The sequence below is a fragment of the Festucalex cinctus genome, chromosome 18 (assembly GCF_051991245.1).
Source record: "Festucalex cinctus isolate MCC-2025b chromosome 18, RoL_Fcin_1.0, whole genome shotgun sequence".
In the NCBI taxonomy this organism is placed as follows: domain Eukaryota; kingdom Metazoa; phylum Chordata; class Actinopteri; order Syngnathiformes; family Syngnathidae; genus Festucalex; species Festucalex cinctus.
Genome location: NC_135428.1, coordinates 10,024,792 through 10,050,931, shown reverse-complemented (window position 1 = coordinate 10,050,931; position 26,140 = coordinate 10,024,792). Strand labels below are relative to the sequence as shown.

General features: G+C 39.8%; 1 protein-coding gene across 13 annotated transcripts in view; it reads right to left on the bottom strand.

Annotated features, from left to right (window-relative positions):
* LOC144005794 (neurexin-2-like) overlaps positions 1-26,140 on the bottom strand; it is a 153,814-nt gene that overhangs the window by 86,944 nt on the left and 40,730 nt on the right. For 6 of the 13 annotated variants that reach the window (XM_077504123.1, XM_077504127.1, XM_077504117.1 and 3 more), the window contains exons 4-9: positions 24,287-24,316; positions 24,014-24,025; positions 19,386-19,687; positions 11,306-11,467; positions 2,988-3,417; positions 400-783 (exon numbers count right to left, since the gene is read on the bottom strand). In XM_077504123.1, the coding sequence (XP_077360249.1) occupies positions 400-783; positions 2,988-3,417; positions 11,306-11,467; positions 19,386-19,687; positions 24,014-24,025; positions 24,287-24,316 (1,320 nt within the window). The remainder of the gene's footprint in view (positions 1-399; positions 784-2,987; positions 3,418-11,305; positions 11,468-19,385; positions 19,688-24,013; positions 24,026-24,286; positions 24,317-26,140) is intronic. The other 7 variants (XM_077504128.1, XM_077504125.1, XM_077504129.1 and 4 more) reach the window with 2 other exon arrangements.

Genomic DNA, 26,140 nt, shown 5'->3' with positions numbered 1-26,140 from the left:
TTATTTGGGCCAGAAGTACCAGAAGTAAACAAGGGCATGGGAACTCCATAAAAATTACGAGCAGAGATTTGAACCCAGAACCTTAAGGTGTAAGGCAGGCGGGCGAGCCACGTTTTCCACCATGCTGCACTTCCACATGATCAAATGACCAGAAATCAATAAAGTGAGTTATGATGCTCATTACCTGCATAGCGATTATTTTACAGTTGGTAGAAATGTACCGTATTACTATTTGGGAGGCTCGGGTTTAAAGGATGATATTTTTCCCGTGCATATTTATTTAATGTCACTTTCCAGCCAGGTGCTGAATAAAATAAAGTTCAAAGTGTGCTAAAAGCTTTGCAGTGGTATTTTTTTGCTCACTTATTCATCCATCCATCCTCTGCCTGAGGCTCCTACCTTTCTCACAGTTGGGCCCCAGGAAGCCGGTGCCATTACAGTCGCAAATGTGTCGGTTCCAGCCCTCCTTGCAGTGCCCCCCGTTGGCGCACGTGTCTCGGCCGCACCTGACGTGAGTCTCCCTGGTGCACAGGCTGCTGACGCCGGCGGCGCCCTGAAGCTCGCTCAGCCGCCACAGGTTGCGGCTCTGGCCGTCGATGAAGAGGTCCCGCACGCAGCCCACGTAGCCCAGGCCCAGCGAGGCGGTCCACACCTCAGGCGGGACCATGAGTCCTTGGCGCTCGTCGGGAAGACCCCCCAGATACATGTCCCCGTCCAGGTCAAGGACCTCGCTGCCCTCGTTCGCCGAAAAGGGGATGCTCTTGCTGTTGACTGAAACGAAGCCTGCAGGGGACGGAAGCGCGGCGGGTGAGTCAACTTGCACTTATGCAACGTTTTGCATGTGGGAAATAACGACAGGTGTGTGTGGGCTGCGCCGAGCAAGGAAGAAACGTGGGATTGAGGAAGTGGGCACTCGTCTTTGCTTTTTTTTCTCTCAAGTGTAAATAAAGAAACTGTTCCGCCAGGCCTCGAGAGGATGCGCGTTGAATGTTGCTCTTGGATTTGAAGAATTTGTAATGATACATTTGGAATGTGACTGAATTGGAAACAGTAAGGGAGAAGTGAATCATTTGACACATAAAAACAAGATAGACACTTAGCAGTGTAACCCGTATTTAGTGTCTCCCATCCTTTAGTGAGCCAAGGTACAATTCTGGCATTAAAAAACCATCACTTAACAAAATGTGACAAAAATTATACACACTGAAATAATGATAAATTATCTTGTCTCAATTGTATCCCCAATTTACTTACTCAGTGTGAAATCTGGTAAACTGGACACAATGCTATTATTTTGTTGTATTATTGGCAACAAGTGGATACACAGGCTACTTGTACCTTTGTGGCCAAAAAATGGAAGCCTGCCACTGTATGTTGCTGGCCTAGATAGATGAATATAGACACATTATTCATAGTAAATGATTTTCAGACCAATTAAGTGAAATTAGATAATATCCCATGGCACACCATGATTGGGAATCACTGCTGTACGATTATATTGTGGTCTCTTACAATGCTCAATTGGGACTGAGCCATTATTTGAACTTTATTTCATTAGATGTCATTTCAAAATAAATGTTAATACAAAGTATGCTACCATCTATATGACATTACAGAAATTATAGTTATTTTCACTTAAAAAAAATAGTCAATTCACAAAGAAATTATGGTAAAATTAAAAAGTTAATTTTCAGTAAATATAATTTTATCAATTTTTTTAGGGTTTTAAAGTTGAATTTTACATTTTATTCAATTAAATAACAGACAAATATTTATGAAATTACGATACATTTATCAACGTATTTTAAAAATCAATATGTTCTTTTTGTAAAAGAATAGAAATATTGTGTTTTTACAGTTAGTGATTTCATGTTATTTTATATTTGACATGTAAAATCATAGTTTATTTTTGTGAAGTAAATGATATTTTTAAAATGTAGAAAAAATGTAGAATAAAAAGTAAAATTCTGTTATATTAGAGTTTTTTTACAGTGATATTTTTTTTTATTATTGTGGTTCAGAATTGTGAAGGTGTAGGTGCAACTGCACTGCATCATACTGAGAATTCAAACTAGTTCCCTAATTTAGCTTTGTAAGGGGTGCAAAATACAAGACACACCTCTTAGTACAGTGACAGTATATCATGACATAATAACACTCACAATAACGAACCTATGAAATGAATGCCTGTCAGTGACACTGTCAAAATCATTGTCTATTATATAGTATAGGCAGAATTTTTACTGTCATGTTGAGAGTCAAATTTACAGGTTACATTATTACCCATGCCAGGAAGAGCACATTTTCATCATGAATGGGGATTCCTTCAAGGATATTGAGATTGATTTTTGATGACAATCCACACATCCACATACAAGAAAAATAAACTCTACCCAATCATAACCAATTTAAATAACATTTCCTGTAAGGGTGCAGGTTCAGCTGCTGTCAAGTTATAACGTCAAACTAAGTTTAACCGTCATCTGAGCTTGTTTGGGCATTGGGAAAGAAGTCAGATTTTTTGTCAAATGTCATCTCAAGGCAGAAATTGAGATATACGGGTACATCTTTGAATTGGATCTTGAATTTGTGAAGGTTGTCCTAATGTTCTATATACATTTTTTTTTTTGCAATATAGAAAAAAGATAATGTACTTACAGCACAATCCTATTCAATATGGCCAACTGTTAAATTGACAATTAGTGAAATTATTGAACAAAAATGCTACACATGCATTATAGTGGCTAAAAATATCTGTGTAATTAAAAATCCCACTGCATATGCATGCATGTTTCACTGCAGTGAGGGGAAAAATGGCAAGGGCACAGCACGGTGACTGTATCCGAGCTGGCATATGGTGACTTCACAGCTTGGAAATCTTTGTATGCGGCCGCTAAGAGCAGAGAAACACAGTAACAGAAGCAGACAGAGAGCCTCCCCTGCCTCCTCGCATACACATTATTATTATTTTCTTTTTTTTCCCTTACCATTGCGCCCTTTCCTCTGAAAGTCCACATGGCACCACTGGCCGTCATCAAGCCTCTTGCTGCTGGCTTTCATTTTGATGCTGCCAGAGCCCATATCCATGACCAGGTAGAGGAAACCATCCAGCAGCTCCATGGCAAAGAAGTCGGCCCGGGGCTTGCTCTCGGGCGGCGCCCCCAGCAGGCTGCCGTGGCTGAACAGCAGCAGGCCGCTGGGCTCCGTGGTGCGAAAGTCCAGCGATATGGTGCCTGTCCTCTTTGTGTTCCACCTGGGCAGCGTCAGGTAGGCGGACGGCGTGTCAAAGGTGACCGGCTCCAGGGCCTCCACGCTCTCGCAGCTGAACGTCAAGTCGCCATGGATACTTATTTTTGGGTCCCGCTGCTCGGCCAGCCGTGACAGCTCCAGTCGGAATTCATTATTCTTGTAGACCACCTGATAAATGAAAGAGATGCCGCCGTGAGGTGACAGCTGCGCGAGGCAATTCGTCCGGCCAAAAAGTCGGGATGTTACTCGTCGATAAATAAAGCGATGGATAAGCATCACGTGCAGACCGCTCAAAAAACAATATCAAAAACTAAAAACTATTCAAATTCATATGGTTCAATCGAGGCAGTCCTACTACGTCCCTCATTCAAATAAATGGAAACACTATTAGGAGCGTTCTACACGAAAATTGTGCTCCTTCTGCTTTTCCACGTCTTGGCCACTAGGGTACAGTATAAAGTGTCCCATCGTTTATCGCGGTTCATCTTTCACGGCCTTGCCCTTTCGCGGATTTTTTCTAGAGTGCTTTTTTTTTTTTTTTTTTTTAAATGGCTTTTTGGTTTGTTTATTAATTTTCTTATTTGCACAGCCGTATCTCTCATACGGGCATCGACAGATTCGACCTTCCCAGCGATGTCTGCCCCGTCGCTCCACAACATTGCATTCTGGAGATAGAAAATATAGAAAATATATGCTGTGCTGCATATAAAAAAAAAAAAAAAAAAAAAAAAAGCAACATACTTTTAATGAAAAAAAAGGGACTGTAAATGAAACAAACAAAAAACAAATGATGAATGAAAAAGCATTCATAATAAACTAAAAATCATAATAATAATAATAATAATAATAATAATAATAATAATACTATTTATGCTTGTGTGAGGGATTAGGTGATTTAAAGTAAACGAAAGTAAAATACAATAAGTAGCTGGAAAATAAGTCCAACCCATGCTTACTTTGTTATAAAAAAATAAAAATAAATAAAAAAAAAAAGAATGGCGGTAGCACAAAACACCCGCATGGATTTTTCAAGGTCATCACAATTCAACATTCACCAAACAAATAATAGCATTTATAAGCATGGCTGAGCTCGCACAACAGAAGGTGGCTGATGTACTCAGCTGTGCCATCACAATTTTTTTCATTATTGATATTACAACAAGTACTGGCAGCAAAGCAATATATGTAAAAATATACCATAATTGTGTAAAATGAGTCAATTCAACAGCGCATTCCTCACGAACGCGCACATTATTTCCGCAGCATCCGTGCCACTTCCCCTTGTGTTGTTATTGTATTGTGGTTTGGCCTCATCAATATGCACAGCAGGACACCAAAAAAAAAATAAAGCTTGTCTCATTTCACCCGCAGCCCGATGTGTTATCTGCCACATCACCGTGCCACCAGTCAGCGCCGGAGGTGACACACCACGCTGCACACAGGACTTACAGGCCGGCTCAAAGGGGATATGAGCCAATATCACACTTCACACTGCCTCGCTGTGACTAATTAAGCCCTGAAATCAGATGGTGAAACTGACCATTTGAAAATGAGTGAAAGTAGAAGTTCCTTTTTTTTTTTTTTTTTAATTTGAATTATTATTTAATGGGAACACATTGGTGATTTATTAGCAGAGTAACACCAGGTCGGGCTTGCTTTTAATAAGGGCCGTCAGGGCTGAGAAAGCTGAGAAATAAATTCACCCGGTGTGGAAGGTAGTTACATACACACAAGGTCATGTCAATGTCAAATCTTTTTACCTTAAAATGTCAATAACCTATACTTAAATGTTACTCAAAAATTAAATGCACAATATGCGGAAATTTAAACTCAAGCTTAATTCCCGTTAAATGAGAGAGACATTTTATTTGAAATCTCAACAAAAGAGAAGCAGCTGGAAAGGATTATGCTAACAAATCTGTTTAAATTATTTAGCAGTTTTTCCAGGAAGCTACCAAGAGCACACCAGTGCATCCAATACATCCAGTATTTGTCCTCATTAGGGCCATGGGTGAATTCTAGCCTTTCCCAGCTGACCTTGGACTGGTCACCAGGGAGACCATGAAAACTCCACACGCACGTACAGGTAGGCCAGAGCCGAGATTACTAACCCAAGACCTCTGAACTGTGAGGCAGACACGCGAACCACAAGCCTGCTCTGTGTGCCCCTGCCAGGAACATTTCAGTATAGCATGATAACATTTAGGGATGACCGAGTACTAATACTAGGTAACATATTTCATGGTTCTGTATCGGTATTTGCGGCCATTTTATAACCAGGAACTATTTTAAGATGCCATACCTGTAAGTAGGCCTTGCACGGATATAGAAATACAAAATACTAAATAAATAAATTAATTAATTAATTAATAAATAAATACGTATATGTAGAAATACAAAATGATAATTAAAAAAAATGCCTTATTTCATGCAATTCTAAGGAAAATTAGAATTACGCGTTACAATTATCTCATCGCTTTCTTTGAGAAAAAAATTATGTATCAATAGTATTAGTGGAATCGGTAATTGGGGAAAAAAAGAAGTATCGAACATCCCTAATAAAATGACAATTAAAATCATTACGGAAGAAGATTAGGTCCAGTGAAGAGAGAAAAAGAAAAGTTTGACAGGATTCTCACTTTATTCTCAGAATTCTGACTTTAAAGTGAGAATTATGACGTTAATCTCAGAATTAAAGTAGTGTAAGGAATCTCTGAGAATAAAGTAGTGAGAATTCTGACAATAAAGTGAGAACTCTGAGAATAAAGTCAGAATTCAAACATTAAAGTGAGAATTCTGAGAATAGTGAGATATATATCATAGTAACACAGAATTCTCACTTAAAAGTCAGAATTCTGACTTTTAAGTGAGAATTCGGTCATTTTTTTTCTCTCTCTCTTCACTGGACCTAATTCTGTGTAAATCACACATCATTTAAAGCTTTTTTTTTTTTTTTTTTATTTTTATTACTGATAGCAGATGAAAAACTTGCACATGCACGCCCAACAGCAGCACACACCACAAAAATGGCCGACAGGCTGGCCTAAAGAAGCTTTACTCTTTTTTTTCTCTTTATGTCAACTGCATGATGTTTTCTTGAAGATTCCACTAAATTATCATGAGAACAGTCTCCCCAATAGCATGCGGGATCATTATCCAAATAAACTACAGTAAATGCAGTGTATTGGAGAGTTGAAATATTATAGAGTGTGGCAGAGAAAATGATGTGCTCTCGCAACCAGTGGGTGTAAAGTGGAAACGATGCCATTAGCAGGCGACCAAATCAAATGTGTCACTTCATGACAAAAAAAAAGGGGAGAAAAAAAATTGTTAGAACATTTGGCTGCCTGTAAGTACACAATTAAATCAATTATGTCAATTATCCATCGTGATTTTTTCGAGCCGTTATTGGAATGAAAAAGTAGAATCTGATTACGAGGACCGCAAGGACATTTGGCAACAAATTGGCTTTAAAGGTTGAAGCATGAGAGGAATGGAAGCTCATGACGCAATGTTGGATCTCCCGGTGTAATGTTGACCTCTCAGTTGGTGACCCGGCAGATAAATGTGTCTGCACTTGCTCAGTGCCGGGCTTGATGCATTTGTCTCAAAGTGGCTTTTATTTTCCCTTTTGAGTCGATGAACCCGATGGCCTCTATTATCATCTGTAAAGAGATCCATCATGGGATATGCTCTGTCTTTTCAGTGACACGAGACATTTATCCCACCCCACATAAATATCCTTTGTGGCTTTGAACAACATATTTGAGTCCGTGTTTACTTTTTAGTTCCCGCCGGGATGAAGAAGAATGTAAATGTGTCGATTCTCCGCTTTCAGCGCCCTATCGGTCTAGTGGCGAAGCTCCAGGCTGGACTGACCCGTCTCTGAACCTCGCCTCAGCATTTCCTGGCGGGCTGATCCCATTTGATCAGCTTTGCCTCATCCAACCACTCGCCCTCATTAGCGGGGCTTTTTTTTTTTTTCCTCCCCCCCATTGCCGTTTGTCATCCCGTCGTCACGGCTGCGGTGCACATCGCATCCTGCCAGCGTGCCTTCAATACGTTCTACTTTGGCACATCAGCAGCGCGGGCCCCGAACAACCACCACCAGCCATGCCGCCCACAGAGCGGAGGTTGCAGTAATGCCGGGACAATAACCTGCCCATAAATAACATCTCATCTTCATTTCGGCGCCTTCACGCTGCAGAGTAAATATGGAGAGCAAATCATCCGGCGCCTGTGCTTGAAAATGATGTTTGAAACCAATACCAACATTTAAATTGAAGCAAATTAGAGTTACGCTATTGAATGAGAAAATGCATTTATCGCCGTTAAGGAGAAGCTAACATATTTTTAAAGTGAGAATAGCATGCATTCATGGGACATTGAATTAGGCACACCTGAAAAAGCTGTAAAATAGCAACAAAGATTACACGCTTAGTTAGTTAAAAGTGTGTTTATTGTTGTGGTTATAGTTTGCAGTGGAGAACAACACAAAGTGGTTTCTATTATTTTGACGCGCTCTTGTAAATATTTAACTGTCATTTAATTAATTAATTTATTGTAATACTAGTCTGAAAGTGTCAATTAAACAACATTGCTTTTGTAAAGGTTAATTACCTTCAAAAAGACCTTGTTGCAATGACTGTGTTTTGTGTTGGGTCATATGTGACTGTTTTATGTTGGGCCATAAGGTTATTGTGTTGTTATGATGTTGATATGGTCAGTTGCTATGTCCCTTTTGATGATATTTGCAGTGCAGATTATGATGATGCAGTAGCCATTCTGTTTGTTTAGTTACTCTTATTTTGTTGTTGCTATGCAATTACTATCTATCTATGATGGTAATATTGTCAGTTGCTATGTCGATTGTGCCGATACTTGCAGTGCTATGCAGTTGCTATGCCACTTGGGTTAATTTATTAGTCACTATTTGTTTATCTAGTAACTCTCATTTTGTAGTTACTATGCAGTCACTATGTCCCTTATAATGATAATGTTGTTAGTTGCTATGCAGTTGCTATGTCCCTTGTGATGATACTTGTAGTGCTGTGCAGTTGCTATGTCACTTATGATGATGATGTTGTATTATCCAGTCTTAGCTCATCTAGTGACTAGTCACTTATTTTGTAGTTGCTATGCAATTGTCCCTCATGATGCTGTTGTCAGTTGCTATGTCCCTTGTGATTATATTGTAGTGTTATGTAGTAGTTGCTATGTCACTTATGATGATGATTTATTATAGGGATAGACCGATAATCGGCTGGGACGATTATCGGCACCGATACACGACACACTTTCATGCTAGTAGCTAGTTACATTGCACATTCAACATTCTGTAATTGTCCTAATTAACTAAAATAAATCTACAGTGGTTTTTATATTGACATCGCATGTATTTACCAACATTGTCAAATTCAACAAAAAGTGGTACTTAATACTTACTGATAGTTACTGTAACAACAGAACAGCTTTTTTTCTAAAACAATAAATTGTATTGGATACTAACTCTCTTCTCTTTTGTAATCTTGTCTTTCAGTTGCTGCTCGACAGCTTGACCGTACACTGACTCAGCAGGACTTTGGTGTTACTGTCAAGCATTGGCTGCGTTTTGCTCATGAGCGTAACGGTGGCATCCCAAGCAATGCTAGTGCCTTGGACGCAACTGCGAACGCAAGTCAAATTTAGTGTGTCTTTTTATGGACTGACGTACAGTCAAAGTGAAATGGTTACCGCTTTATACACTGATGTTCCTACAGTTCATTTCATGTTTATTTCATTCCTTTGTCAAGAAAAAGAATAATACAATAAAAACAAACATTATTTGAGGCAGAAACCAAACGGGTGTTATTTTCTTTGCCTCCATTCTCCCCAGAATTCAGTTACAAAGTACTGTGTTTTGATTTCTAATAAATGTTTGAATATTAAACATATTTTCTGTCCTAAGATTTTCATACATATGGGGAAGTATGGTTAAGGAAATCAACAAGCTAATAATACATCCAAGTAAGTTGTAAGACATCTGCAGAAACACTAGGTGAAAAACATACGGTAACTTTTTTTTTTCTAGTGGACTAACCCAATATTTTTTGTTAGTTTAAAAAAGTAGTTCTATATTAATGTGCATGATAATAGTAATAATAATAATGTACATTTAGATGTAAATTCCAATGTAAATGATGATTAACTTAAAACATTTATTCCTCACATTAATTCACTATAAAAATGCATGTAGGTACTGATTTAGATGATAGTTGAAGCGACATTGATATTGTGTGATATATGGTTACAAAGCAAACGTTGACTCAACATTTTATCAACCTTGCACTTTCTGTATAATTTAAATGTTAGAATTCAATGTAAAATCAACCAAAGATGCATGTAGATTCTCATTTAGATTATGGTTGAAACGACATTGATATTGAGTGATATATGGTTGGAAAGCAAACGTTGACTCAACATTTTATCAACCTTGCGCTTTCTGTATAATTTAAACGTTAGATCTCAACGTAGATTCAACACTTAAGCCGAACTATATTTCAACGTTGATTCAACCACATTTTGCTATCTGGGAGGTTATCTAGTCACTTATTTTATCATATAGGCCTTTATTCTCTTATATACATACATATGTGCATTGCCCTAGCAAGACTTATTGAATGACATTCTGATCAGTATGTTGAGGTTCCCTAGCCGATGATGTCATTAGGTCTGGGGGAAAAAAAAGTCGGTGATTAAGTCCATCACAAATATTGGCCAACACAAATTTCTGCCTCGAAACTAGAATGAATAATGGTAATTACTTACTAAACAATTTCAAAAATATTATTTTGTGACAGCTCAAGATTTCATTGTTATTCTTTCAGTATGACTACAGTACATTGCGGACCAGTTTCACGGTACAGGATGACATACTTCCACGGACTGGCATCGAAACAAACGAAAAGTGTGTCGCCTTCCTGGTCGGATGTTTAACGGGTGAATTGAAACTCGTCTCCTTTGAAAGTGGAGATGCCAAAAATACGTGACTAGTGACTCATTTTATTTTCTGCAGGTTTTTTTTTGTTTTTTTTTACTATGAGTGTTTTGAGTCTATTTTTGCAAGGTGTTGTGAGTGCTGTATAGTGTAAGCTGGCATGAGGGCTTGCAAATTAAGATTGTTGCCAATGTTTTACATGTTTTGCCAAGGGAATGAAGTGGCACCAAACTATGCTGCTTTTCTTTCTTTTTGAATAGAAAACTTACGTAAAAAAAAAAGCCAAATCTCACACAGCTATGAAGTGTTGCGCTAGCTTTGGCACAGTTACATAATAAGCCTCCAGTCTGATTTTAACAACAATACAATATGAAATTCTCTTTATCTGCCAAGCACTCAGTCACATATGCTGTTGCTTGTGTTTAGTTTCTCCACCTTATTTGCTGGGCGAATTCTGTGCATCCTATAATTCGGATTAGCTGTTTGTTTTATGCGGAAAGCTTCACTGGGAAGAGACAAACGCAAACTTTATTGCCATGTGAGCAAAAAAAAGTATTTGAATAGCGAATGTCAACTCATTGATTTGAATTGGGACTTTTCCTTCACTTTGAAATGCGTGATTTTCACGAGACTGCGCTTCCATTAAAAACGTGTACGACACAGCTGAAATTGGGCATTAGCAGATCATGTGCCACGCCGCTTTACACCTGACATAATTTGAAATGCACAAGTACACGATGTTAACGTGCTCCATGGAGATAATCAAAGTGACAGGTGCGGGCCGTGGCTTTATGGAAAGATTAAAAATGAGGACGAGCTCCAGGAGTGAACTTAAGTAGTGGGATGCATTACTTATGTACACTGTACTGGTGCCACTATCACTTCTCTCTCTAAGGCATTCCCATAGGATGCTATAAACACACATGGTGCAGCCTCTCTGCTAAATGTTTCTCCTTGAGACACCCTCCAACAGTACAGGCTGACTTTCTACACACGGAGCACGCCCTCAGCATATAGGAAGAGGGAGGAGCCATCTCAAAAGGGCAGGATAGTATTTCACGTGGTCGAGCAAAGACTCACGTCTTTGAGGCAGCCCATGAAGTTGTTGCTGACTGGCGAGCCAGGTAGGTCAGCTGTGTCCACGCTGCCTCCGATGTAGAAGAGGTCGTCCGAGCCCAGCATGGTGTAGTCCTCTTGCGTGTAGCCCGTGGTGGTCAGTATCCCGTCTACCAAGATTGTCACCTGGAAGCAGAACAAAATGATTTTGCAGGGCGGCAAAAATCATATTGGCCTTCAATTCTATCCGTGATAGACCATATACATTTTTTTTTGTTTTTTTTTTTGCGTTTAAATACAATGTTTACTGTAATGTCTGTTTGCATGAAAGAGGCAGAGCCTGGCAGGCTGTCATGTGACATCTGTGAGTCTGTGTGTGAGTGTCTGGGTGAGAACTGTGGTCAACAGCAGCTTCTGAGTGAGTCGCTGACTGTTTTACTGTTTGGCTTCAATTAATATAAATGGGATAGAAATTAATAGCGTAAGTGATTGTATTGTATTTTTCTTTTCTAAAGGAATGGAATACATCAATAAAATGAAAATAAAGTATAATGTGAACACAAGCACACAAAAAAAAAAAAATCACATATTTTTCCTTCCTTTTCATTTCGTAGACTGCTCTAATGTGTCCATAGGTGTGAATGTGAGTGTGAATGCTTGTTTGTCTAATCATGTCCTTGAATTGACTTTAAACCAATCCAGGATGCATCCCACCACTCACCCAAAAGTTTGCTTGACCAGGCTCAAGGTCACACTAGAGCTGAATGAATGGATGAATGCATTTATTGTTTTAAAACAATTTAATGGCATTATTATTTCCCTTAACTAAGAATAACTGATTTGTACTGCTTCCTAATGAGATCAACATATTGCTATGTATTGATATATAATGACAATTACTTTGTTTTTATTACTATAGTCTCATTTTCTAACACTTAAAACATTTATCAAATCCTCACGTAGGTTCGTTTTCATATCTTTCGAATTATGCATTTTTCACTACTGCTGTTTTTCCTCACTAGCTGGAAGAATTCACGTGGTTCTTTGCCTGATAATGGCTTACTTTTAGATCTGGGAAACCATTACAGGAAAAAAACCAGCCTTGATAGCGTCACTAATCTCTGCTGATTCCCATTTCTGATGGCAGTAAAGTCAGCACACCACAAAGGTTTCTTCAAATCACACTTTGGCACCGAAAGGCAATGTGGGTGCTGCTCAAGTTGGAAAACTCATTTAATTTGGGTTTAAGAATACTGAAATGGTGATCTTAATTAGTTATTTTGCCCACTGGCAGAGACAACCAAAAAAAACAGAAAAGAAAGGGGAATAAAAAAATAAAAAAAAACTCGTCGTATCAGTCACATCACAAGAGACAGAGGAGATGAATTGTAAAACAGTGCAGTATGGGAAAAGGAGGATATGCTTGTTGCCATGACAATAAGCCCACTGGTAACATGAATTCCCTCATAAACGAAAGCCATTCTTGCCACATGACAATAAATTCAAACAATTACAACTCAAGAAGTTTTTAGGAAATGGTCAAATTTCAAAACACGTTGCAAGCGTAATCATTTGATAAATGCGGACCATGAATCATAAAGTACTGCAGCATTTATATGATGTAAGGAAAGCAGCTTTTGCAGATATGTGAATTAAATCTGTCTGGCAGTGTTCAGGTTTAATGATCTACAGCGACTGATTTACAATTCTTCATGGATAATTATCATTTTGATTAGGTGACTCCGCAGTGATAAAGGGCCTCTTTAAAAACAGGGCAACACAATTTAGCTTCTTTCAGCTAATGAGAAGCCTTTTCTTTCTCCGTCTTATTTTTTTTTTTTAAGAAAATAAATTCCAATAGTTGATTTCACAGGATAGCAACATTCTTCCTAAACAGAATTTTTTCCCCCCCATAGTTATCCCCTCGCATTGAAAGCTCGGGGATAAAAGTCAAAGTAGTGATGGGCCACGCTGAGGTTGTCGGGTCCTGCCGACCATTCTCTTGTCATGACACATATTGATTTTTTTGTCCATCTTGTGGTAAAACCTTGAGTATCTTGAGCTTCGACTCTTTGAAAATGGGTCGGCTCGGCTTTGCGAGATTGATGGCACACATCAAATAAAAGGCTTTTATGTTTCGAAATTGATAAACGTGGCTCTCTCGTACCTGGCAACGTCTACAGCAGATCTTTGAACACCGTAGACAGCTGACTTTGGTGCCCTTTTCTTATGTAAAAAAAATAATGAGGGGCTACAACCACTCAGGTAGACTATACACAAAACAAATAGCATTCTTTGTCACTGTCTGTAATGTTGCATGTCAGCAAAATTCCAAGTTAGCCATGATATGAATCACATAGACAACAAAAATCAGTCATCCATTTAGTTTCCTTCACGGGGGAGTTGCAGGCTATCCCAGCTGACTATGGATGAGAGGACACACAAGTTGAGGGATTCCCAGCCTAATCTTAACTCATAATGCTAAATAACAAAATGAGTATGAAATTAGCAAAATGTAATCATCAGCTTTCAGTTAACACCCATAAGTTGGGATTCCTGGCATGGATATCGATGACAACAGCAAGGTAATGAGCCATTGTTTTGCTATATTTTGAGCCACTGACTTATTTGTTGAGTGCCTTTTAAAAAATTGGATTTTTGAACACTTCATGATGTTTAGTTCATGATAAGTGTAACTTATAATCGATGAAAGAGTTCCACGTTTGACCTACTAAATCATTATTGCGTCATTATCTCAAAATCTGACTCATTTGCTATGCTGGGTCACATATACACTGTATACAAAAAATTGTACTGAAAACCAAACAAAAAAAAATAACAGCAACATAAATGACATTGTGTACAAATAGATGTATGGTGCTTGCACATCAATAGGCAGCAGGATCATTAATAAGGGTCAGAAAAGGAATACAATCATTTTGTCCGCCTCAGTAACGGAAGAGACAAGAGAGGGCGGGAGGTGGTAATTGGAGGAATTCTTGCCTGAAATGCAACAGCGGATCTAATAAAATGTTTCCACCGGCATTCTCCCGGGAGTTAAAGTTCTCCATATCTACATGTCAGGGAGGTAACTTATCTGAGGCGAAGGCAATTTACACAGGGATCAAATGCATGGCTGAAAGCATAAGTGACGTCGCGAGCATTGAATCGCCTCTCCTGTGGAAGTGAACCAACCGGCATGGAGGAGAATGCAAGTTTACATTGTGATTCATGTGGCCAGCCTCATAATATACTGCTGATGGTGAATTAGATACACCGGGAGTCCTTCTTTTGCACGTCGACATTGAAATGCGCCGCACATCACAAGACCAAGATTAGTAAAATTATGCTGCAGGTGAACGCTCACTTTATTTTGCACGTATTTCTTCCTCCCTGAATGTCTCCCCTGGAATGAATAAAATGTTATCTGCGATGCGCAATTCCATAAAGTTTCAATGTGGCGGAAATGATCACAGGGATTCTGCAGTGAGACTTTTTCGTTGCAGATGTTTTAAAAGCACATCTGAGGTAAAAAAATATAGCTTGGCAGCTCAGCCCAAAGGAGTTCTGCATGAATTGACACAATTTATGTGCCTGAACGTGTTGAGCGCGCTCCCCACTATGTGAGCCCAGAGCATTGGCACAAAAAAAAGCACAAGTAATTCAAGAAAACTTGCCGCCACAGCGTGTTGACGCCACAAATATAGTCACTAAGCACAGCTAGGACACTGTCACATTGGCCAAATGTCATTTTATAATCACACAACATACATGATATGAACACAAGTACTGATACAACTGGTCATTACAACAGCAATAGAAAATGAATGGGAAGAATTATGCATTGTGCAGCGAGAGCGTCCTTTCATTCAAAAGTTCATTTGTGAGGTCAGAGGTCACAGATGTTGGGCTTGGGAATTAAAAGCCTATTATTTGTCTGTGATATTCTCACAGCTATAAGTTTCTGGTATCAATACTAGATTCAGGTAAAAAATTAAAATAAGACTGGTAGTTTTTTTTTTTTTTTTTTTTTTTTTTTTTTTTTTATATTAGGGCATCTTACATTTGTGATTGAGGAAGTGCTTCTCAAATATTTTTGTTACGCCCCCCCCATGAAGAAGATATATTGCGCCCTCCAACTTTCTGCCACGACTATAAAGAGTATTATTTATTTGTATCAAAAACTGTAGTAAATGATAATACTCTGACAATGAGAAGAGACATACTGCCACCTACTGTAGTAGATGTGCAATTATGCCATGTTCCCCAGAGTCACATGCATCCTGGCATCAACCCTGCAGCGAGGCCACACCCTTAATTGAGAGGAACTGGATTAAGGTCTTGTAAAGTAGTTTTAAAATACAATTTTTCAAAATCTATTTTTTTTTGCATTGTACTACTTTGCTTTTAAAGTGGTAGTCAACCTTAAACATTTCTTGACACTAATATGTTTTATGTGACCTCACTAGTCTAAACATGACATTCTGATTAATATTAAATTTGTGGAATATGAGTTATGAAACAATATTCAGCCATATTTATCCAATTTCACGGTGTGGCCATTTTGCCACTTGCTGTCGACTGAAGATGACATCAATGTTGCCCAGGGCTCAGGTAACAACCAATCACAGCTCACCACCTGTTTTCTGAAGCTGAGCTGTGATTGGTTATTACCTGAGACATGAGCAACGCAATACTAATCAGAATAGCATATTTACTTGTAGACAAGTGGGGCTGCATAGAATATCTTATTGTAAAAAACAAACAAACAAAAAAACACCTTCCCCTTTAAATGTCTTCAACTCTTTGGCCTATAAATGCTTTTAAATAATGTACTTTAAATTTTTCGAAGCACATTAAGTTACTTTGTGTATGAAATGCACTATATAAATAAAGTATATAAATAATATAAATAAATATTTAACAAAGTGCCTTGCCTCGCCTTGCCTTATCGCTCCCACATTCACACCAAATGTGTTTATTTATTATTTAGTCATGTACTATATAGTTGTCACCAGGGGCACTGTCATGGGAAAGAAAAGTAATGACGATTCTCAGGGTCCGTGACTGACTGACAGGGGCCCTTGAAAATAACATTTTCCATTTGTGCTTTGTGCTTATTGTATTCCTCTCCCCTGGAGCCCTACATTCACACAGCGCTGCACTTATCTATGCCCAGGCACATTTTAGTACGTCATCACATCATCATGTGACAACTTTAACTGAGTGGATTACTGCATATCATACCTGTTTTTTTTTAGGATAGTCAAATCACAACTTTTTCCTTGAAATTCTATTATTCTGAAATTAGTTTTATCCATCCTACCATTCTGCACTACAAGATGGCTGTTATTATCAACAACTGGTGGGAGGAATGATTGCATTGATTATACATGCATGAGTTCAGGAAACATGCATGAGTAAACATGCTGTCCAAGCCTACCTTTCCAGACTTGCTTGAGCACAGCATGTAGCACTCACACTCGTCAAATAATTTAGACTCGATGTGTCAAATGTGCTTGACCACGGTGAGGATTGCCTAGTGGCAGTGGACCTTTAGATCTTAGCACTTGGTTGGAGTTTTTTGGGAGGAAATTTTGTGGGGTTTTCTAATGCTGCACGCTAGCTGGAATAGACTGACCACAGTCCGAAAGTGGAAATGGGGTCACATCTACTGTAAAAGACACATCGTGGCAATTAGTTGGAGGATTCAGCACAGTGCCTTGTCCTCTGGACAGCACAAATGAATATGAAACCTTAGGGCTGAGTTGTACTTGGCATGCATTGCCTGTATTCATTATACAAGCACTGCTGTTGCTTGCATGACCTCTCTGAAACTGCTGCAATGTTGCATCATCCGCCACAGAGACAAAAATTAATTTCAAGAGTGGGTGTTGCCATGTGCGGCGATTATTGTTCTAGGTAACATAGGTTATAAGATACTGTATGTGAATATGATGGACATTATTGCATTTTCAAATAGGGATGTAAAAAATCTTGTGGTGCATAAAAAACAAGATGCTGATTATATCAACCAAAGCAATCTGTTTCACGAGAAAGAGGGCAATGACCTAATATGAGCTGGTAATCTCTAGCCGAGCACGAGAACACCGAGAGCGGGACTCCTGCAGAGTACACATATTTAACATTCATTAGAAGCAGCACTTGTTTGCTCGAATCTTCGCTGATGTAGAACTGTATTACCTTAAAAGATTTCCTGAAGGCAAGAAAATTACCTGAACCTCTTAAGAATGTGACTCAAGTGTTACAGACCTAAATTAAGTGCGCATGATTGACCTGAATGTGGGTGTGACTAGAATGTAGCATCTTCCCCACTGGCCTTGAGGGTTTGAAGGATTGCACGACATGAAATGCTGCCTAGCAACAAGGGGCCATGACAGGAAGCGTTTACCGGTCTGAAGCTTACCTAAGTGTCGATGCCAATGGGCAAATTATGGCCCAAATGGCACCCAGTCCATTCTTTAATCAGGCAATAATCCATCCATCCATACATCCATCCATCCATACATCCATACATCCATCCGTGGCTGGATCACTGGAAAAACCCGACTTGCCACTTTGTCCAGGTCTATGAGGGGGACCTCAGGCCACTCGAGAGACATAGTCTGTCCAGCATGTCCTGAGTCTTCCACAGGGACCTCCTACCAGTGGGCCATGGCCAGAAGGCCTTACAAGGGAGGCATCGAGAAAGCTTGCCAACTAGATCCCAGAGCCACCACATCTATCTCCAATCAATGTGGAGAAACAACAGCTGTACTCTGAAGCCCTCCTTGGTGCCAAGGTTTCTCTAGAGCAGGAGTCTCCAAGTTCGGTCCTTCAGCACAGCTGGATCTAATGATCAGCTAATCAGCAAGCTTTGCAGAAGCCTGATAACGATCCCGATCATGAAACAGGTGTGTTAGTGGAGAGAAACATGGAAAACAGGCTGGATAGGGGCTCTCGAGGCCCGAACTTGGAGACCCCTGCTCTAGAACCTGGATAAACCTAAAAAGGAAGCTCTTTGTAGCTGTTTGTGTACGTGATTTTGTTCTTCCAGTCACCTCCAAAAGCTGGTGACCATTGGTGAGGTTGGGACTGGAGATCGAGCAGAAAATCAAGACCTTTGCCTTTTGGCTCAGCTCCATCTTCACCATGACAGAACGATGCATAGTATGCATCACTGCAGAAACTCCACCAGTCATCCTGTTCCTATTCTTCTCTCACTTGTGAACAAAACCCCAAGATACTTGAACTCCTTCACCTGAGTCGGAAGCACATCCTCGACTTTGAGCGTGCACATCACCCTTTTCCAACTGAGGATCCTGGCCTCAGATTTGGAGGCGTCAAATCTCATCCCAACCGAATCAGACTTTGCTTCAAACCTCGCCAGTGTAGGCTGGAGATTGCTGCTTGATGAATTCAACAGAACCACAACATCTGCAAAAACCAGAGACCTAATACTGAGGGCACTAAACCGGATACCCTCAATACCTTGGCTATCATCCATAAATGGCCTGGCCCATTCGTCCATTTCAAATTTCAAATGTGGACATCCCTGGTCTACAGTGGCCCATGTGACTACATTCAGCTCCAGGATGATGTTTGATCCCGGACTTTGAATTTAATTTTCACAATTAACTCAGTCACTGCCATTGACGGCTAAAGCTGTCAAAGATCCATTTTATTGGACTGGCAGAGAATGAGTTAGCAAGAAAGACAGAAGAATACAATTTGTGTTTAGTTTAGTAAGTTAGGCTAGTTGTTTTGTTCTATTTATTTACTGTAATTATCGAACTCAGCATGTTTAGAGTCTCAAAGACCTGGATCCTATCTCGGTTGACTTGGTGAAAGGCAGACTACACCCTGCACTGGTCACCAGTCAATCACTCGGCACATATAGTCACAGACAACCATTCAATCTCATCTCATTCAATCTCCCACATCACTCAGTGGGAGCTGAACCCACGCCGCCTGCACCAATGACTCATCTCATCTTATTGCTCCCCATTGTTTTGTTCTGTTTCAGGATTGTTGATCAAGAATTAGACCAGGAGATGATCCCATACAAACCATTCAAAACAAAAAAAGGTGAAGGTGTACTCACCTGACGGAGGTTGCGCGTCACTCGAACATCGTGCCAGATGTCGTCATTGAACTTTCCGCTGGCTGGTTCCACAAGGGCCTCGAAGGCACCAGAGCCCAAGTTGATGACCAGCCACAGAGCTCCATCCCTCAGTGACAGGTTGACATAATCTCCCGACTTCCCCGTATGAAGCAGCAGGCCGTTCCTTTGCAGCGTGCGGAAGGACAACGTGATTTCATCCAAGCTGCTTTGAATGGGTGTCTGAGACAGATTGTAGCTGAAGTATTCGTTGCCTTTAAACGTGGCCATCGACTCTCCATGGCCTGAGAACAGAAGAATAGACACATGTTAACCAGTCTTACAGTCATCGGGCCTACAGGAAATATGCTCAACTTCTGCAAAGTCAGTACGTCACACTACATAAAGACCACAACAATAAATCAAACCTGCAAACAAGTATGGTGTTTGCAGCCGGAACCTAATATGATCTAACATTCTCAGCACTCCATTGCAATGGTACAACTAAAAAAAGAAACCCCAAGGTTACGTTTAAAGATTTATATGCCACTGTGAGAAATGTGTTGTAGCAGTGAGCGCTATGGACAAGACAAGGCAGACAAAAAGCACCAAAGAGTTTTTCCCTCCATACAATTTGTTGACAATAATAAAAAGAGATAATTACGCCTGTGCCTTTATTCATCCGTGACATTTTAGAAATGTCAATACGAGTGTGAAAGTCTAACTAAACTTCCACTTGGAAAAAAGTCGAGGGGGCAGAGAGATTTTTTTACTTCTGACATTTTCTAAAACTCCATATTAAGAACATAGAAAAACAATCCACTTTTGTGGTGTCAAACTGAATCCAAACATATAGATAATGAAATACACATATGCTGCATAACTACTGTAAATACCAGTGCATGCTTTGGTATGCTAGCAAATTAAGATTCAGAGGAAAGTGTCTGGGCTCAATACCCATACAAATGGCAATGGACCACCAGATCGCAGATTGTATTTCCCAATATGTAATTTATATTTGTGTATGTATGTCTGTTTATATTTGTTTTTGAAGGAATTTCCTTATTGTTTGTCTGTCTGACTTTCGATTTCTGTCAACTGTTTTCGGCCGTGATGTTTCGAGCGTATGATTGTTGCTGTCGATATGGAACTATTACTGCCGTTGATACGGTTGTTCTTATGCCTGTTGTTTGCTTGTCCCCCTTCATGCTGCTCAACCCTCTCATTACTGTCCATATGACCCTCTCCTACTCTGTGTTTTCATCATCTAGACCAATTGACTGCGGTAGACGTTCAACATGCAGAACTTGGGTTCTGGTTAAGGTTTCTACCTCTGAGGGAGCTTTTCCTTGCCTCCGTCGCTAAGTGCTTGCTAATATGTTCGGTTGGTTTGTTTATATAGTGTGGTTCTTGACCTGCTAAATGTATATTATTGTCTTGAGCTGATTTGACTTGTCTAGGGGCACAACGTCAACAGTCACGAGTTAGCCATTCCAAAGAAGTTTTTGGTGTCTGATAGTTTTTCTTTTTATTTAATTTCCGTGGGGAAGAAAACAAACTGAGATTTGAAGAACGCGCAGTGCAGCTATCTAGCTAGCTAGATAGATAGATAGATAGACCAGATAAATAGACCCTTCTTTAGGATTTGCTCCATTGTTTGCAGCTACCGTATTGACGAGGCACCAGGGAGGCCAGTAGCTGCTGCGTTTGCCCTGACACCACTCAGACTTTGGCACTAACTCAGAAGCAAAGGCTGCTCAAGGCTGCAGTCAAATGGCTGATGCTGATGGGGCAATTCAGCACCTTGTAACTGCTGCCACCGTTGGCAAATCCATCACCGTTTACCTTGGCGGCAGCTATTAGACCATTGTGGAGGACCGCGGCCGAAAATGAAGCTCAGCAGAATATACTAGCATGAATGGCAAGCGCTGTATGACTGCGACCTCTTTCCTCATATCCCCTTCCCTTTCTCTGACAAACTACATTGGCTAGTATCCTGTCTCTTGACACTATAGAGGTGAGAATGGGTTCCCTCTAACTCAAGGTGGGAAATCATATGATGTTATTTCAGGCAAATCAAATCTACTGACAATTATACGAAATAACTGAACAAATTCAATGGAATAAGTGTATTAATATTTGTAATGCACGTTTGTGATTTTTAGAAGTGGTTTTATTTGCTTTTAAAATGCAAGGAGGGCCAGATCACCACACATTACTGTATAAGAAAGGTCCAGATTGTTGTTAATTTCTCATATACTTTTTTTTTGCTCATACATGAAAATCCTTCATTACAAAACGTAATGAACATTCAGAGTTGACCGTTTATTTCAAATGTTTGTGTTCAAGTTGCTACTGTACTTGTGGATCGTAGTGGTAAAGAAGGGTGCCTCTTGTGACTAAACAGGTGAGGTGCACTGCAACAAAACACATCATCCCTCCCTGACATCCTTTTGAGTCTTTAAAATGACAAATGTGGTCCCCATGCTCATAATATTTACATTAGCAGCTAGTTTAAATTAGTATAGTAATAACAACTGCCACAGCATGAATCACATTAAACACAGACGAGAAAGAGGGCCGACCCACCAGGTGGGCATCACGAGCTCATTCGTCTTAAGAGCCCACCTGTTACACTGACACCATGCAGTCATACAAAATGACAATATGCGGATTGGTTATTATGACGAGACTTCAGCATTTACAAATTCAAAGTGGTCCATAAGCCGGGGCCTGGACTTGGGCACAGGTGGTGACTAAGTCTTTAGTGCGGGGGGGAGGCATCTGTCAGTTTCTCAAACTAAGACAGGTGGCATGGACATATGGGCAGCTACTGACCACGGAGTCCATCGGGGAATGCATAAGCAAGTAGGTGTCCACATCTGTGCCTGCATAGCTTTCAAATGTTTGTGAATTCAAACATCATCTAAGCATAAAAAATAAGCACCATCTGAATTCATTTCTAGACCGTGCGGATAAACCCACAGGGGAGCGACTACATTGTTTATTTGATTTGCGCTAATTTAGTGCCAAATAAAAAACAAACCAGCTCAAACTAAAACACATGCGCATAAGCCTCAGGCTAACAGCTTGACAACTGCCAATGTTAATAACCAATGTTTCATATCAGACTTAACGCCATGGTCAAACTTTTCCGTCTCACGTATTTCTCCCGCAGTTAGATGTACAGCGCTTTGCTACAAATTGAAAAGTGTGCTAGTATTGCCTGGGGGGTAATTATCTCCACAATGTCTTCTTATTGATGCATGAAATGGAGCAATTACTTTCAGGCTTCATTTCAGGACAAATCGCAGTATGGTTGACCTTTAGGACCTACTCATTGTATGACTCAGTAAATATTTGATCCTGAAATGCTACCTACCATACTGCAGGTGCTAATGTTAATCATTATACAGATGCATTGGTGGTAGCATTTAGCGTAGCATGACCTTAAAGTAAACATCACCTTGTAATCCTATCATTTTGATATACACTGTATTCAGAAGTCTGACCAAAAGGGAATTACTACAGAATATGTAACACCAAAGTCATCAAGTCGGAAGGGAAGACTTGAAAAAAAACCAAAAAAAAAAAAAAACCCACACATCCCATTCTATGCACTATGGACTCTCCCATCTACTGTAACTGACTTTGACAAGATATTTATGCAATCATATTTTTACCCTGGAAAATGCACAAGAGATCATCCAGCTGGATAATTAATTTCAGACTCTTCATTCATGTATACAGATATAATTCACAGAAGACAAAATTTTGGAATAATCACGTTATACAATACAAAAGAATGTCTGAATTAGAACTTAGGTTTTCTTTTCTTTTTTTTCTTTTTTTTTTTTTTAATTTACAACTTACACTGTAGTATTAGTTACATACTGTAGTTTTATTTTTATTTTTTTTAACATAGTGGGATATGCCAAAAACAAAATAAGACTGCAATGCAATCTACGAAACAGTTAAAAATCAGCACGGCAGTTGGTGGCATTCCAGACAAAAAAACAAAACAAAAAACAGTTTGCCTCAGAATCTTGCAGAGATCAGTTTCCTCCCTGAGAAACGACATTTTGAAAACGAGAAAATTGAGGGCAGGAGCTGTGTATTTTACTGTGGGAGTAGGTCATCAAAGTCAGGTCTCTGTGTTTCGTGGAAAGCGATTGCCATGGAGACGCGGATAACGACTGATCAGAATCTCTGTGCACACGGTAGAAAAAAGAAAACCCAAAAAACACAAAAGCGTAAATATATAGGTCATAGCTGCTGTTGAGTCTGAATGCACACCAAATATGTTGTCTGAAATGAACGTTTTGTATCCCAGTATTTGAATATCAGTTTGGAACTTCTTATTCAACATATGTGTACTACAATTACCCCATGTGAGAGGTAATATCATTCTCAACCCTGCTGGGATCAAAAGTAACACCATTTAAGCTCTCTACTGTATTTGAATGGCAAATTAAGTGAAAACAGTAAATTATTGTCTTAATATATTCATGTATTCTTCTCATTAGCTTCCCAGGAAGACAGTCAGCGAGTTCTTGTGACCCGAGACACATTTTTGGCTTTGAAAATACCTTCAGCAAACCGAAGAGACGCCATGAGCGTCGGTGCATTACCTTGGCTTAAGACTGCAGAGGTCAAAGGTGATGTTCCAGTAGCGCAGTCAGTGGTCAGGACAAAGGTTTGATGGACAAGAAGTGAGTGAGTTGTGAGTATAACATGAAAGGCAGCAAAAATGAGCAAGTTTATGTACACATGGAAAAAAAAAACAGGAGAGGCAATATTAGTGCAGCACAGTAAACTGAAATGGCATCTATGGGAAAAAAGGGGGTGGGGGATGTTGTGATTAGGTGGCTGGGAGGGAAAAGCAAACCAAATAGACCCCATACCTTGGCGGTTTAACATCAGGTGCGCCAGACCTTGAGGGAAAGAACAGAAAAAGGATACGAAAACAGGAAGTTCATAAAGAGGATCGGGAAAACAAAAAGAAACATTGTCACAATGTTGGACTGCAGTTTGTGACAGACATCCTGGGGTAGGCACGGATGTCAGAGTTCAAAAGGTGAGAGAAAGGAGGGGGGAAACAAATAAAAAAAGAGACAGACATCTCAAAGGGAGGAGGAGGGGAGGAAAGAAAAAAATCATCTTGATAGGCGCAACCGTCCTCACAGTTGCTCTCAAAGATGCTTTTTTCCCAAATGGAACACATATCGTATGTTAAGACAGTGTTTGGGATGTACCAATTAACAGTCTACACTTATGGATGCTTTTCATGTGCACTCGATTTTCATCTAAACGCTCAGCCAAGCCGCACGGCGAACAGGACGTTATAAAAAGGCAGCGCTGACGTTCATCCTCACTCACTACATCTAACGTCGGAATCATACAAAACACATTATGCCAAGCGGCGTAGTGGATTTACAGGTTGAGTACAAAACAGCAAGTAAATATGCCTCCTGCTGCAGTACTCATACAATGACATCACACACCAATCATCATGTAACACATCAGCTTGAAAAAAAAAAAAAAAGAGAAAGCAGAAAGGAGCAGCAGGCGCCAAGTTGTTCACTCCTACGTCTATTTCCTGTGCGTGCACACACGCACACATGCACACGCACGCTAATCAATATGCAGCCTGGCAGGGAGTATATGTGGCGTACTTCACCCGCCTTTCGTGCCAAAAAGGAGACGGGGATGACAAAACACAACACTTCTGCTGAGCGCATGAGCCCCACTGAGCCAGCCAACACAAACAGCTCTGCTCATTGCATCGGCGCTCTTCAACGCACCCGCAAAGCTCGCTTTGTCACTCACAAGACCCACTGGCATCGACAATTACCGTTCAATTCGGCTCCATACTGGACGGGGTACCCCCGCACTCGCATTGTTAAAAGTTGCCAAGCGTGGCATCCTTTTTGTTAAGCGTGGTGTTTCCCGACCTTTATTGAGCCGCTTCACAAAAATTGCGCAAATGGTATGAATACGGAAATAATGATGATGTCGTCTCAATTTACTCACAAATGGGCTAACTCAGTGTGAAATCCGGATGTGTTTAATTGGACACAAAGCTGATCCGCTCATGGGAAGCCATGCCTTATTCAGTTGTATGATCGGCAACAGGTGGATACAAAGGTTTATTGTCCCATCTGCCATCAAATGAAAGCGAATAATAAACAAAGACTTATTTTTCATTATATTTCCTTAAGTTGGAATGAAATAATTACAATGTTCTATTCTTCTAATTTCTAATTCCTTTAAGTAAAACAGCCAGAATCAGCCGTGGTCGCAAGTACCACGACTGTCAAATACTCGTCCATCCCTATTTGTAACTAATAAACAATAATTTTGACATAATGATCTCTAAGGGCGGCACCTATTCATCTAGAACGTATCACTTTATTTTAGCATCCTTTTGCTAGTAGACCAAATGTGGTCGTGGTATTTGATGGATTTTTTCCATAGATCTGTAATTTCTTACATAACTTTAAGTCTCACATGAATACTAAACTAATAGAGACGGGCGAGTATTGATACCCATGGTCTGTATTGGCAAGGTATCGGTTCTTTTGACGGCTCATATCAGTGTCGTACGCTCTCTTGTGACCATCGAGAACGTAAATCTTTTTAATTTGTATTTATATAAAAAATTATTTTATGAACAAATGTAAAAAGATAATAGAAGGTTGTTGCCGTTATGTATCAAAAGCACTTAGTGGTATCAGTACTTGGCATTAGTGACTAGT